This window comes from Nelumbo nucifera, chromosome 2 (genome assembly GCF_055504915.1).
Source record: "Nelumbo nucifera cultivar China Antique chromosome 2, China Antique-T2T, whole genome shotgun sequence".
Taxonomy (NCBI): Eukaryota; Viridiplantae; Streptophyta; class Magnoliopsida; order Proteales; family Nelumbonaceae; genus Nelumbo; species Nelumbo nucifera.
The window spans coordinates 69,581,971-69,596,208 of record NC_142650.1 but is presented as its reverse complement, the minus strand read 5'-3'; the positions used below and the strand labels follow the sequence as shown (position 1 = coordinate 69,596,208).

General features: G+C 42.8%; 1 protein-coding gene across 2 annotated transcripts in view; it reads left to right on the top strand.

Annotated features, from left to right (window-relative positions):
- Window positions 1-14,238, top strand: part of LOC104601473 (FAD-linked oxidases family protein) — a 106,725-nt gene that overhangs the window by 53,976 nt on the left and 38,511 nt on the right. For both annotated transcript variants that reach the window (XM_010264816.3, XM_010264817.3), the window contains exon 11: window positions 10,163-10,237. In XM_010264816.3, coding sequence (XP_010263118.1) covers window positions 10,163-10,237 — 75 coding nt within the window. The remainder of the gene's footprint in view (window positions 1-10,162; window positions 10,238-14,238) is intronic.

Here is a 14,238-nt window from a genome sequence, read left to right as displayed (position 1 = left end):
ATACCCCTTCACTAACACCACTAACACTCCCCCTCAAGCTGGTGAGTATATATCATATAATCCCAGCTTGTTACATATGTAGTCCACTCTCCCCCGACTCAAGCCTTTTGTAAACAAGTCTGCCCACTGGTTTCCCGTACTAACATATGCAGTTTCTATCACCCCATTCAGCACCTTCTCTCTCACAAAATGACAGTCAACTTCGATGTGCTTGGTTCTTTCATGAAACACTGGATTGGAAGAGATATGAACCGCTGCCTGATTGTCATAGTAGAGCTTCATTGGAGTACTGATGTCATATCCTATCTCCTGTAGAAGGTTCCTCAGCCACACTAGTTCACAAGCAGTATGTGCCATGGCCCTATATTCCGCTTCTGCACTGCTTCTTGCCACAACTGTTTGCTTCTTACTTTTCCATGTTACCAGGTTACCCCCCAGAAAGGTGCAATAGCCTGTGGTAGATCGTCTATCAGACATAGAACCTGCCCAATCAGCATCGGTGTATCCTTCTACTACCAGTTTTCCACCACTTCTGTATAGCAAACCACGACCAGGAGCTCCTTTCAGATACCTCACAATCCTTAGCACTGCATTCCAATGTGGGACCAAAGGTTTCTGCATGAACTGACTCACCACACTAACCGCAAATGAAATATCTGGCCGAGTAATGGTTAGATAGTTTAGTTTGCCTACAAGTCGTCGGTATCTGCCAGGCTCTTCAAACACTTCACCTATATCACTGCTCAGCCTCGTATTTGTTTCCATAGGTGTCTCAGCCGGTTTAGTACCCAACAATCCTGTTTCTTCCAGTAAATCAAGCACATATTTCCTCTGGCACAAATTAATGCCATGCTTAGATCTTGCTACCTCTATGCCCAAAAAGTATTTCAACTTGCCAAGGTCCTTTGTCTGAAAGTGTTCCTGTAGGAATGCCTTCAATCTGTCAATGCCCATTTTATCATTCCCAGTCACAACGATATCATCCACATACACCACCAATATTATTTTACCTGCCGAAGAGTCAAGACTGAAGACAGAGTGATCAACTTGGCACTGTTTCAGACCAAACTTCTTGACCACCTCACTGAACCTACCAAACCATGCTCGAGGGGACTGTTTAAGTCCATAAATAGCCTTCTTAAGTCTACATACCTTACCATCCTCCCCCTGAGCAACAAACCCAGGTGGTTGCTCCATGTAGACCTCCTCGAGCAAATCCCCATGCAAAAAGGCATTTTTGATATCGAGCTGATGGAGAGGCCAACCAGACATAGCTGCAAGAGAGATGACGACACGAACTGACCCTATCTTAGCAACCGGGGAGAACGTCTCCGTGTAGTCAATGCCATAGGTTTGGGAGTACCCTTTGGCAACCAGCCGCGCCTTCAGGCGCTCAACACGACCATCTGGCAAGTACTTAACACTATACACCCACTTACAACCGACAGCCTGCTTCCCAGGAGGAAGAGCGGTGAGATCCCAAGTGTGATTATGATGCAAAGCAGAGAGCTCTTCTTCCATAGCACGGCACCACTCTGGAGAGGTAAGGGCTTCCTGGACATCCTTAGGAACAACCACGGAGGATAACAAAGATATGAACTGGCGATGGGAAGCGGAGAGGTGGGTAAGTGAAACAAAATTGGAAATAGGGTGAAGGGTGCAAGTACGCTTACCTTTCCGTAAGGCAATAGGAAGATCTAGGTCGGAGGCTGGTGTCGAAGCTGGAGCTGGATCTGTCGACGGTGATGAAGCTGGAGGAGCTGCAGCCGGTACACGTGGGCGATGTGTATACACGTGACGGATGGGTGGACGGTCAACCAATGGTGGCACCGGAGGCAAGGACGTAGGCATGACTGGAACCAAAGGAGGTGGATCAGCCACAGGAAGAGGAAGAGGAGGTGGTGATGTGGGGGAAGCAGCAGCACCGGACCCCACGAAGAACGGAGTAGACTCAAAGAATGTAACATCAGCACATACCAAGGAACGACGAGAACTAGGATGATAACACTTGTACCCTTTCTGAGTTCGGGAATAACCAAGGAAGATACACTTCATGGAACGTGCATCTAACTTGTCAGTCCCGGGACTCAGATTATGAACGAAGCAGACACACCCAAATACCCGAGGAGAAAGCGGAAACGGAGACATGTTGGGGAATAAGACACTAAAAGGAGAACGACCATCAAGGATAGACGTGGGCATCCGATTAATTAAGAAACAAGAGGTGAGCATTGCATCGCTCCAAAAAGTTTTGGGAACATTCATGTGGTGCATGAGGGAGCGTGCCGTTTCTACAAGATGGCGGTTCTTTCTCTCAGCAACCCCATTTTGTTGCGGAGTATAGGTACATGAAGTTTGGTGTATAATGCCATGTTGGTCCAAGTATTCTCGAAAAGATGAAGACAAGTATTCACGACCATTATCAGAACGGAAAATTTTGATGTGAACACCAAATTGATTGCGGATCTCAGCATAAAATTTCTGGAAGATGGAAAATAATTCACTTCTTTCTTTCATTAAATAGAGCCACGTCATTCTTGAACAGTCATCAACAAAAATAACAAAATATCGGTATCCATTATATGACATCACTTTATAAGGACCCCAAACATCTGAATGAATTAAAGAAAAAAGACTCGACACACGGTTATCGACCCTAGAACGAAAGGGAACACGATGGTGTTTCCCAAATTGACAAGACTCACAATCTAAAACAGAAAGTTGACTCAATGAAGGGACTAAGGACTGCAACACTTTCAGCGAAGGATGACCAAATCTACAGTGCCACTGGAGAGGAGAAATGGATGACTGAAGAGCCGTTGACGTTCGTCCACCACCATCAAGATAATACAGTCCACCGGCTTCATGCCCTCCACCAATCTTCATCCCCGTCTTGAGATCCTGAAAAACACACATAGAAGGGTAAAAAGTGATGGAGCACTTAAGTGACTTGGTCAGCTTACTAACAGACATAAGATTAAATGGAAGCTTAGGTACATATAAAACAGAGGATAGGGATACAGGGTCTAGGTCAACATTACCAACACCACAGATAGATGACGTGGAGCCATTAGCAAGGGTAACAGATTGTGATGTTGAGCAATGAGTGAGAGATGAAAACACACCTGGAGTTCCCGTCATGTGATCGGAGGCTCCAGAGTCAATAATCCAGGGGTTGGGTGTGGATGCCAAACAAGCCATACCTGAGTGTGCAAAGGAAGCTGTGTTCTGCTGCGACTTGGATTGAACAAACCTCTCATACTCATCACGAGGAACACTCACCATCTCCTTGCCTGGACCATCTGAGGGAGTAGAAGGCATCGGGTCAGCTGACCGTTTCTCCTGTGTAGGGCTGAAACTGGTGTCACTAGTCATGGCATGGTTGGCCCACGTCGAGGGAGGACCATGTAAGTCATAGCAGTAGTTAATGGTATGTCCATCCAAACCACAGTGAGTACACTTCCGTGGACCCGCGCCACGTCCTCTACCACGAGCTCCCCCTGAATCTCTGCCTCCAGTACGACCACCACCACGGATATGTGTAGATCCACCACTACCACTCCTGCCAGGCTGGGTTCCTCGAGTCCCACTTCTGCCACCTCGGCCTCTTGACACTGCAAATGCTGATTTATCGGAGACATTAGAGTCCATAGATCCAATGGAAGCCCTCCGAAGACGAGCAAACACCTCCTCTAAAGATGGAAAAGCAGATCCCCCTAGTATCTGGGCTCGTACTGGTTCATACTCAGACTTCAGCCCCACCAGAAACCGTGTTACATCAAGCTGCTCTCGCTGTTGCTGTTGAACTTTGACATCTGAAGTGAGAGGATGATAGACATTTAACTCATTACGGATATTCCTCACATTGGCATAGTACTCCTCAAGGCTCTGATTTCCCTGTTGCAGATTGAAGTATTCCTGATACAGTTGATATACCCTAGTGGTATTATCCTGACCTGAATACAGTTTCTTGGCATGATCCCACACCTCTTTGGCTGTGTCAAGAAACATGAAGTTCACACTGATTTTGGGTTCCATACTGTTCCACAACCATGTAATGATCTGTGCATCTTCCTGTTCCCAGTCTTCATACTCCTGAGAATTAGCGGGGGGTTTCTCCTCTCTTATATGCTTCACTTTCTTCTTCGCCTTCAGAAAAACCTCTACAGACTTGGCCCAAGGGACATAATTCTCTCCATTCAGTTTAATGGAGGTCATTTGGACATTCAGGTAGTCAGTAGATATCATGACACTAGGTTTACTATCACTGTTATCTGCCATTGCCGAACTCCCTTAATTCTGAGCACTGAATTAGGAGCACTACACACTGCACACTACACACAGACACTTCATCGAAATCTGCACACTGATTTCAACAGCTGAGAACTGCAACACCACAAACCCTACTCACCGAAGTCTGTACACTGATTTCAGCAGTATTAAATGTTGAAAACTACAACACCACAACCCCTACTCACCGAGGTCTACACACTAATTTCAGCGATATCAAAAGCTGAAAACCACACTTGTAACACCACCAACATTAATCCACAACTATAGGAAGCTTCACCATTAAGTAGACACTATTGCCATTCGAATCACACACAAACCAGAATAAACCCTAGCATAAACCCTAGCATACTGCAATCTGAGAACCCATCATGCGAACTGTACTACACCTCTCATGTATTCCATAACAAAAAAAATATATAAAAAAAAAAACTTTACCTCATCGCCTGAAGGCCAACCATACGAAGGGCTGAGACACCACTGCACCACACGTACCAGCCCTGACTAGGGCTTAGAAACCACAGCAACCAATCACCAACGACACAATCGGAGGCATAGAGACCTCCTAGGGAAGAGGGCGATCACTCCTTTTCAGCCCTTTTCCCAGTCTCCAACTCACAACTGAGAACCCCAAGTGAAACCCTAATTCGAATGCGCAGAAGGCAGAATTCTAGCAAGTCTGATTTGGTGAACCTAGCTCTGATACCATGTTGAAGTTTGACCTGCCATAGAATTCTGTCTTGTTCGTTGACTGTAGAGTAAAGTAGACAGCAAGAAGTAGGAGAGGAAAGAAGAAAAGAGAGAAGAGAGAAAAGAGAGAAAGGCTGGTTCGAATTCGGGAAAAAAGTTAATCCCTTGATTCGGCCAGACCTATTATTATATTATTGACTTATTGAAAAAGACTTGAGTGCCCTTCTTTAAGTAAGAGGCACTCGAACTAACATAACAGTACACATCAGCATTCTCAACAAGTACAAAGACTGAAATACCCCTTCACTAACACCACTAACAGTAAGTCAGTCCAAGGAACCCTCTAAGTGACTTTTGGTTCTGTGGTCTTGGCCAGTTGACCATGCTTGAAACCTTGTCCGGGTCTGTACAAACTTTCCCACCTGTTATTATATGCCCAAGGTAATGAATATGGGTCTGTCCAAAGGAACATTTAGTGGGCTTGGCAAACAAGGAGTGCTACCTAAGTAGGTCCAGAGTGCGACGCAAGTGTGTCAGGTGTGAGGCCCAAGTGGGGCTGTAGATAAGTATATCATCGAAGAAAACCAATATATAGTGTCGCAAATACGGTCTGAAAATGTCATTCATGAGCCACTAAAAGGTAGATGGTGCATTGGTTAAACCAAATGGCATAACCACAAATTCGTAGTGCCCATCTGAGGTCCAAAAAGCCGTCTTATTTATATCTTCTGGGTGGACTCGGATCTGGGGTACCCGGACCTGAGATCCAGTTTGGAGAATAACAGGGCCTGCTGGCCCAACTCGTCAAACAACTCTTCTATCAATGGAATGGGATATCGGTCCTTCACAGTGATGTTGTTGAGGGCTCGGTAGTCAACACAAAATCTCCATGTCCCGTCCTTTTTCTTTACTAGTAAGACAGGTGAAGAGAACGGGCTGTTACTGGGCCGAATGAACCCTTTATCCAGGAGTTCTTGTATCATCTTATCCACTTCTGCCCGCTGATAATGTGGGTACCAGTATGGGCGGACATTTGTGGGAGGAGCTCCCGGTTGGAGTACAATCCGGTGGTCCAGCTGTCTCGAGGGGGGGAGAGCAGATGGCTCTTGGAATACATCCTCGTATTCGCTCAGGAGTTGTTGGAGTTGGTCCTGCTGCTCTGGGTTCTGGGTTATAGTATCATCAACAGTCAATGTCAGCCCAAGAGGCATGGGGCCCATACTCGTTAGAAAGGGGGTATCCGAGTATTGACAACTCTTGAGAATGAGGTGGGGAGGTTTGGCTGTGGCCAAGACAGGTCTGGTTCCCCTTAATATGTAGGTGAGTCCCTCATGTTGAAACTGCATTGTAAGGTCAGCCCAATTGCATATTACGAGGCCCAATTGTTGAAGCCATTCGATGTCCAGAACTATATCAGCCCCTGAAAATTCAAGGGGGTGGAGGTCTATAGTGAAGAGGTACCCCTGAATTTTAAGCCTAACTGATTTACATTTTCCCTCGCATCTGATTCCTTGCCCACTGGCCACGTTTACAGCAAAGGGAGCTATGGGTTCCACATCCAACCCGAGTCTCCGGGTCAACCCGGGGGTGATAAAATTTAGAGAACTTCCACTTTCGGTTAGGATAGCCACTTTTTGGGCCTGAACCCACCCTTCCACCCTCATGGTACGTGGGCTCTGACAGCCCGATAGAGCTTGCAAAGAAATCACATAATATTCAATTTCCATAGTTGGGACTGCTTCACAACTTCCGGTTCCCATTCACAGTTGGCATCCTCCTCTTCAACCTGCAATAGGTAGAGGTGTGGGGTCTTGCACCGGTGCCCTTGGGTAAATTTTTTGTCACAATTGTAACACAACCCATTTTCTCGGCGGGCCTGCATCTCGGTCCATGAGAGCTTCTTGTAAGGTACTACCATGGTCCCAGGGTTCTTGGGTGTTGGGGCTTCTGGTTTAGTGCCCGGGGTGGGAAGTAAGGGTCCCGGAGCTGAATCTGCTTGACTGGTTGGGGTTCGTAACAGGGGTCCAACCGCTAGACCAGTTGGTCTAGTGGTTTTTCTTAATCGGTTTAGCCTGTCTTCTTGGAGTTTATCTAGCCTGATAGCAGAGATAAGAGTTGAAGGCTGCAATGCTTTTACTTCAATCCGTATGTCTTCCTGTAAACCCCCGATGAAACAGCCAACCAGAGCCGTTTCCGGCCAACCATGCACACAGGTGGCTAATCTCTCGAACTCAGTCTGATACTCCTGCACACTACTAGTCCGTTTGACGCGGGACAAGGATTCATCAAATTTTTCATACCCAGATGGTCCGAACCTCACTCGTAAGGCTTCGGTGAAGTCCATCCAAGTAGTCTAGGGGTGTGTTTTTTGGTACCATTGGTACCACATAATGGCACTCTCCATTGAGGTTGATAGAGCCAATAGGCACTCGTTGGTGCACCGGGGTCTCATGATATTCAAAATACTGTTCAGTCCGATAAATCCAAGGTACCGGATCATCACCTGAGTAAACTGGGAATATGATCTTCGTCATCTTGCCTGGGGTGATCCCGCCACGTCTACCCATGCTGCTATTGGATCCTTCCGCTTCTGGTTCCCTCGCCATGGGTGTGGATAGTCACTCGAACTGCCCCACCAGTGCCAACAAGGTCTCCTTGATGTCCTTCAGTTCTGATGTGGTTCGGCGAACTTCTACTTCAATCCGATCAACATGATCATCTACTGTAGTGGATCTCGTATTAGTCATTAGTGCTAGGCTCTGATACTAGTTGATAAGATGACGTTGATATTCTGAAAACATGAGCTGGTTCGAGGGAGCTCACCCTCCTGAATACAGAGTAGGGTGGAGGAGAGGAAGAAGAGAAAGGAAGAAGAGAGGAGAGATGGAGGAGATCAGTAGGGTTTCATTTTTCATGCCCAGAATCAGTGAGGTAATACAATACTTATACTCTCTCTTCAGCCTCTCCTGCACATGACTTGACTGAGACGGCTAACTAACTAGAGGGACGTGGCCTCCTCATGTAAACAAACCTCAGTGGCTGTTGCACATGGGAGATCGAGTGCTTCTCTCATGCTTGGCCTGGCTGCTGCATGTCGTGGGCCTGGATCTCCTGTGATGAGCCCAAATGGGTAGTCGAGGGCCTATCACAAACCTCATAAAATTTTCCTTTTGAAGGATCAATTTCCATCCCTGTATGCTTTCTCTAACTTGAAAAATGAGCTTATTTCTTCCTTTGTTGTCCCTTCATCTTCAAACACTGGGTTTGGCTAGAATTTGGGTTTGAGAAGGGCTGTTAGAGATATAGATCTGAACAACACCTTGTCCCTCCTGGCTATTCTTGAAAATGTTTTCTTGGACCCCACAAAGGAAGACACCAGAATTTGGACCCCCACCCCCTCGAGCTATTTCTCTTGTGTCTCTTTCTTTAAGTCTTAACTCAGCCATCCAGCCCTGTAGGTTTATCCTTCCCTGTTAAAGAGATTTGCTGTAAGCTAATTCCTCCTAGGGTTGGGAGGTTTTGTTGGGAAACTTTCTTGGAAAGAATCAATACTAGTGATCTTCTTCAAAGAAAGAGACCAAAGACTTGTTTATCCCCTCATAGGTGTATTCTATGTAAAGCCGATGGGTAAATTGGTTATCACTTGTTGGTTTCTTGCCATCTTGCCAAAACTATATGGGAATGGGATTTTTCTCTTATTGGGTGTAGCTGGAATCCCCCTTTGAATGTGCAAAGTCTATTTTCTTCTTCTTACTTCAGGTGGCACTTGAAGAGGGGTAGGACCATGTGGAGGTGCCTAAGAGCTGCTGTATGCTGGACATTGTGGGAAGAAAGGATTTCAAGAATTTTCTCTGAGAAAGAGAGAAACTTTGAAAGTTTGATAGACTTGATTCACATCAGGGTGGTACATTGGTTGAAGTCCTCGGATTTATTCACAGACTTTACAGTGGATGATTTTCTGAGGAAATGGAAAGAGATTGCTAGTTCTGCCCTGGTGAAAACTGGTCTATGTCTATCTTGGACCCCTCCCCCCACTAGTTTTATAAAGTTGAACTTCAATGGCAGCAGTAGAGGGAACCCTGGGCATTCAGGCATTGGGGGTGTGTTTAGGGACGATAATGGAATTGTTTCAGCCATGTTTTCAGGCCCAATTGGGGCAGGTGACTCTCAGGGCTGAGATTTTTGTGGCTTTAGAAGGTGTTTAAAGGGCCAAGGAAATGAATATTAGGAGGCTTGTAATTGAAGGGGACTTGGTGGTGGTAGTAGGGTGGTTGAGAGAAGACAAGGCTGGGTTATGGAACTACACCAATGAAAGGAAAAAATTCAGGTGGTTGTCTAAGGACATGGAAATAAAGTACAACTGGGTGAAGAGATCTGCTAACTCGTTTGCAGATGGGTTAGCCAAGCAAGGAGTGACTAGAAAATCTTTATTCTGGGCTCAGTTGTAATTTTGGTTTTTTCACTTTGGGGGCTCTTGCCTCTGTTGAGGGAGTTAAGAAAGTTTATCTCCCTTCCTTTGTAATTAATTATTCTGTTTGATTAATGACATTTTTGTTATTGATCAAAAAAAAAAAAAAAACTGTGCAATTGACAAAAGAGAAACTCATTGCTCTGATATGAGATAGATGGGAGCAATAAATGTTCTCCCATTCAGCCTCTCATGGTGTATATAGCCTCTCATTGTATTATGTATGTATATGCATATACTAAGAGATACAATGAAAAATATGCCCCCATTAGTAAATGTAAAAGACATTAATCTAAACCATTCTTCATCTAGGTTTTGCAACATGAATGAAGGAAAATTTTCAACCTGTCACTCTATTTTCCTTAAAAGAGGGTACATGGTTTGCTTCCAAAAATTGGATGCAAACTTTGCACTCATTGCACTCAAAATAGTTACAAATTTTTTGATTGATGTAACTAAAAAGATATTTTTGTTTTGGTTCTCTTTTTACCACTCACGCTAAATAAATAACATTAAACTTGTAATGAGGTTTGCACCCATCACAACCAATAGAACAAATGCTATCTGTGCAAAACCAAACCAACTTTGCATTGTACTCTTTTGACACTATGTTCATTCACATTAATACATATTAGTTTTTGCACTCAGTACAAATGCAGCCTAATGTTTTGACATGTCCATGCAATTCATTCAGTAAATTCAATAACATTGCAGGTTGCAATGTGCAATTTTCCCACAATCAAAGATGCGGCTGATGTAGCTATTGCCACTATGCTTTCTGGGATACAGGTAGGGTTTCATCTGCAAATCTCTCTTTCTTGTAAGTTGAATATGGTCTATCATACTCTAACATTTACCATATTTTCTCTATGGGGCCTTCAATGTAGTTGTATTTTCTTAAGAAACCATATTCTCCCTGTCAACATAACCCATTATCTGTTAAGAAACAGTAAGATTTAGTTCAAATATATGGGAAAGACAATGTGGTTGGAATATGGTCAGACAAAAATCTTGAGAGACAATGGTCATGCATATACAATTTGCAAATGACATTATATTAGTTTGTAAAGATGCAATGGAAATTGGAGCTTGGAACATGCAACTTCTAATAAACCGCTTTAGGAAATCTAAAATTTGAAGGTTTTTTCGCCTCAAAAAATAGTTGAAGATTAATATTAGAAAGGAGTTGTATTATATATCTGAATATTGGGGTGGATTTAGGAAGGTTTTTATAGTCTGAATAAGAAGAAAGGAAAAGAAGATAGCAGAGAAAGACAGAAATTGGAGCAATAATAATGTGAGTGGCAGCTCCAACTCTATCTTATATAATAGGGTGTCATAAAAGGAGGTGAAGTTACAATAATACCCTTGGTTACCTAAAAGAAGAAAAGTACATGTGTAAATACTTCTAATGGAAGAAATAGTGGAAGCCTGATTTTTTTCAGAATGAGCTGGCTGCAACATTAGTTGTGTTGAACTTCTTCCCTAGCTTTCCCTTGAATTTCTTGGGTTTATCAATAAGAGCCCAACAACTTCTCATTTGTATACCATGATCTTCCACAATGAGTAAAGCACAGTTTTTACTTTTATCATCCTGATCACCCTTTTTACTAGAGTCTGCTTTCTTGTGGTTTCCTCAACACAAGGTCCAATGACTCTCCATGAAGAGGATTCATAATGGTCCTACTCTCCTCATACTGCATCAAAGCATACAACTCCTGTAGGTTATAAAGTTCCTTGCTACCAAGAATCTGAACTATGATTCAAATCTGCTAAGAAGGAAAACACACATTTCTTTGTTTCCAATTTCTTATAAGCTTGAGCATCTTTCTTACCCTCCCAATCAATTGCTTGATATTGATCAAGCTCTTTACACAAAGTTGTAAGAGCAGACTAATATGTGAAAAGGACTCTTTCCCCTTGTTTGCAAGAAGATGATTCCACCTACACTTCAAACACCAGAGCATAGTGCCTCTGTTTAGCATAGTTTCCTTAGCCTACTCCCATATCTCCCTAGTAGTTTGAAGCCATATAAAATTCTTTCTTATTGTCAAATGCATATATAGTTTTCTTGCTCCCATTTTTCATATTCAGCACCCTTTTCACTTTCTCAATTGGTTCTTTTATTCATCCTGTTTGATATCCCAGTTTCTAATGTGGATAGACAAGCAAGTTACATACTTCAAGCGAAATAGCAATAAGCACAACAATACAAAGCTGAAAACAACAAAAATAAACTGGATTTCTACAAATTTCAGAACTGAACCAGGAGTAGAACTCTTGTAATAATGGCATCAAGCTAGCCCCTCATGTGGACACAGTGATGGAGGGATTACAAGGTACCAAATGGGTTGACTCCTCAAAACCCAATCTCCTAATACTTGAAAATTCTAGTTGGGGCTGAACTACAACTCAAATAAAAGAGAAAGAACCAGAAAACCTCCCATAGAACCAACCCCCTTTTCTTTTATAAGACTTAATGGCTTTCTCAGAAGTCACCTAAAATATTTATACAGAAGCCCCTAGAATACCCCTCCTTCACAAACAACTCCTTGTGAGCAAAAATTAATTTCAAACAATCCCCAAAAGATAACTTTTATTACAAAAACACCCAAGAGAACCAAAACCCAAGAGATGTGCGCACATCTACCCCTAACGAGAATCTAAATTATAAAATGATGAAAATACTTAAATACCCCTAGGCCAAATTGATAACAAAGCTACCCAAGAACAACTATTTAGGGTCTTACTTCAAAACAAATTCAAAACATTTGGCATCAATTTTTTTTCTTTTTTTCTTTGGGTTTATCATTCTTGTCGGGTCAAAAAGAGCTCAACGTGTGAGCAGCATTTTTAATAGCCTTGAACTAGTCTCCTTCTAGTTCAACCCATTTTTAGTTGCTCAAATAGAACAATTATTTGAGCAGCATTTTTAGTTTCCCTTTCCACTTGACCAAGAACCTAAAATAGGTCTCATTTCGAGTGTTGATGATTCAAATATCTTCTACTTACTCAAACTCATTAGAACTATTGGTCCTTTATACTTGTCCTTGATCAACCATTGCTGCTGGTTCTAGATCTTCATGATAATCGAAGAGGTCTGCTACATTGAAAATGGGTGAAATGGGCAAACCAGCAAGTGGTTCAATTTCATATACATTATCCCCAAATTGTCTCGGCACTTGACATTGACCAATCTTTTCCTACTTCAGCCTGTGGTAAGTCCCAATTGAAAACTACTTAGGCCACAAATAAATCTTGACTAGATCACCATCATGAAACTCTTTCATCCGACAGTGCTTATCCTTTGCTTCTTTATACTTTTGATTGCTTCCTTTTAGATTTTGTTGTACATTTTCTTGAATCTATCAAAATGGATTCAACTAAAACTTTAGCATCACTTGACATTAACCAATCTTTTCCTACTTCAGCCTGTGGTAAGTCCCAATTGAAAACCACTTAGGCCACAAATAAATCTTGACTAGATCACCATCATGAAACTCTTTCATCCAACAGTGCTTATCCTTTGCTTCTTTTATACTTTTGATTGCTTCCTTTTAGATTTTGTCGTACATTTTCTTGAATCTATCAAAATGGATTCAACTAAAACTTTAGCATCATCACTCATCATGGTAACCCTATTATAGGAACTAGGTCCACAACACCTTTAGTCAATCGACCAAACACAACCATAAAAGGAGTCTTCCTTGTAGATCTGTTAACTAAATCATTGAAGGAAAACTTAGCTTGTGGTAGGATAACATCCCATTGCTTCAAGTAATCTCCAACAAAACTACTCAACAGGTAGTGCTGTATTGTAGGGCAATAGACATGGACTAAATACAACACAAACTCTCATTGCACAAGGTAATCACCGAAACATCAAGACCTGTACAATGGCATAAAACTCAATATCCTAAGTGGAATACTTCCTTCTAGCATCATTGAGTTTCTCACCAAAGTAAGCAACTGGACAGTCTTCTTGGCTAAGGACAGCTCCAATCCCAACATGTGGTGCTTCACATTTAACTTCAAAAAGCTAGTTAAAATTTGGTAAAGCTAGCATCATTGAGTTTTGTAGAGAACATTGATGTGGGCCCCACAGCTGTGGTCCCACTCTGTCCGTAGGGTAGAATGTATCTAGTCACAGCTGTGGTTATTTTGCTGTTCTCTTATTTCGAGTTTCAGTTTTATATTGGTTGTTATTTGTTAGCAGTTATGATGTAAACACCAAGGGCAGATATGTCCTTTCATGTAACTAGCATAACCTATATATATTAACTTAAAGTGGCGGCGGCAGAACATTGACATTCTGTTCTTCTCCTCAAAAACTGTGTTCTATTGCTCTTCCATCACTCTTTCTTCTACATCTTTTTCACTTTCTCTTCTCATCGAACCTGAAATCTCTTAGTGATCAAGACTGAATAGCAGTCTTGAAAACCTACATGGTATCAGAGCCAAGTTAGGGTTTTTCATGTGAGTCTAATACCAGCCGACCACATGAGAATCTCCTAGGACTGAAAGCTGAAAAGGAGGAGTTCACAGACTGATTCTTGGAGATCACCAGAGGTACTAGCAGCTGTTGGAAACTTGCTAGGGTTGCAGAGTGTTGGTGGTCAGGAAGGATCAGAGAAGACTAGGGTTCAGGTAACCCTAGAAGGCAGCGAACTATTTTTTCCTTGTAAGTTGTTACTTTTTAATAGAAGTTCTTTCAGAGAAGATAGGTTGGACCTATCTGGAGGGGAAGGCCGAACCATTCTAGCTCTTTCTCTCTTCGATTTCCTAGGGTT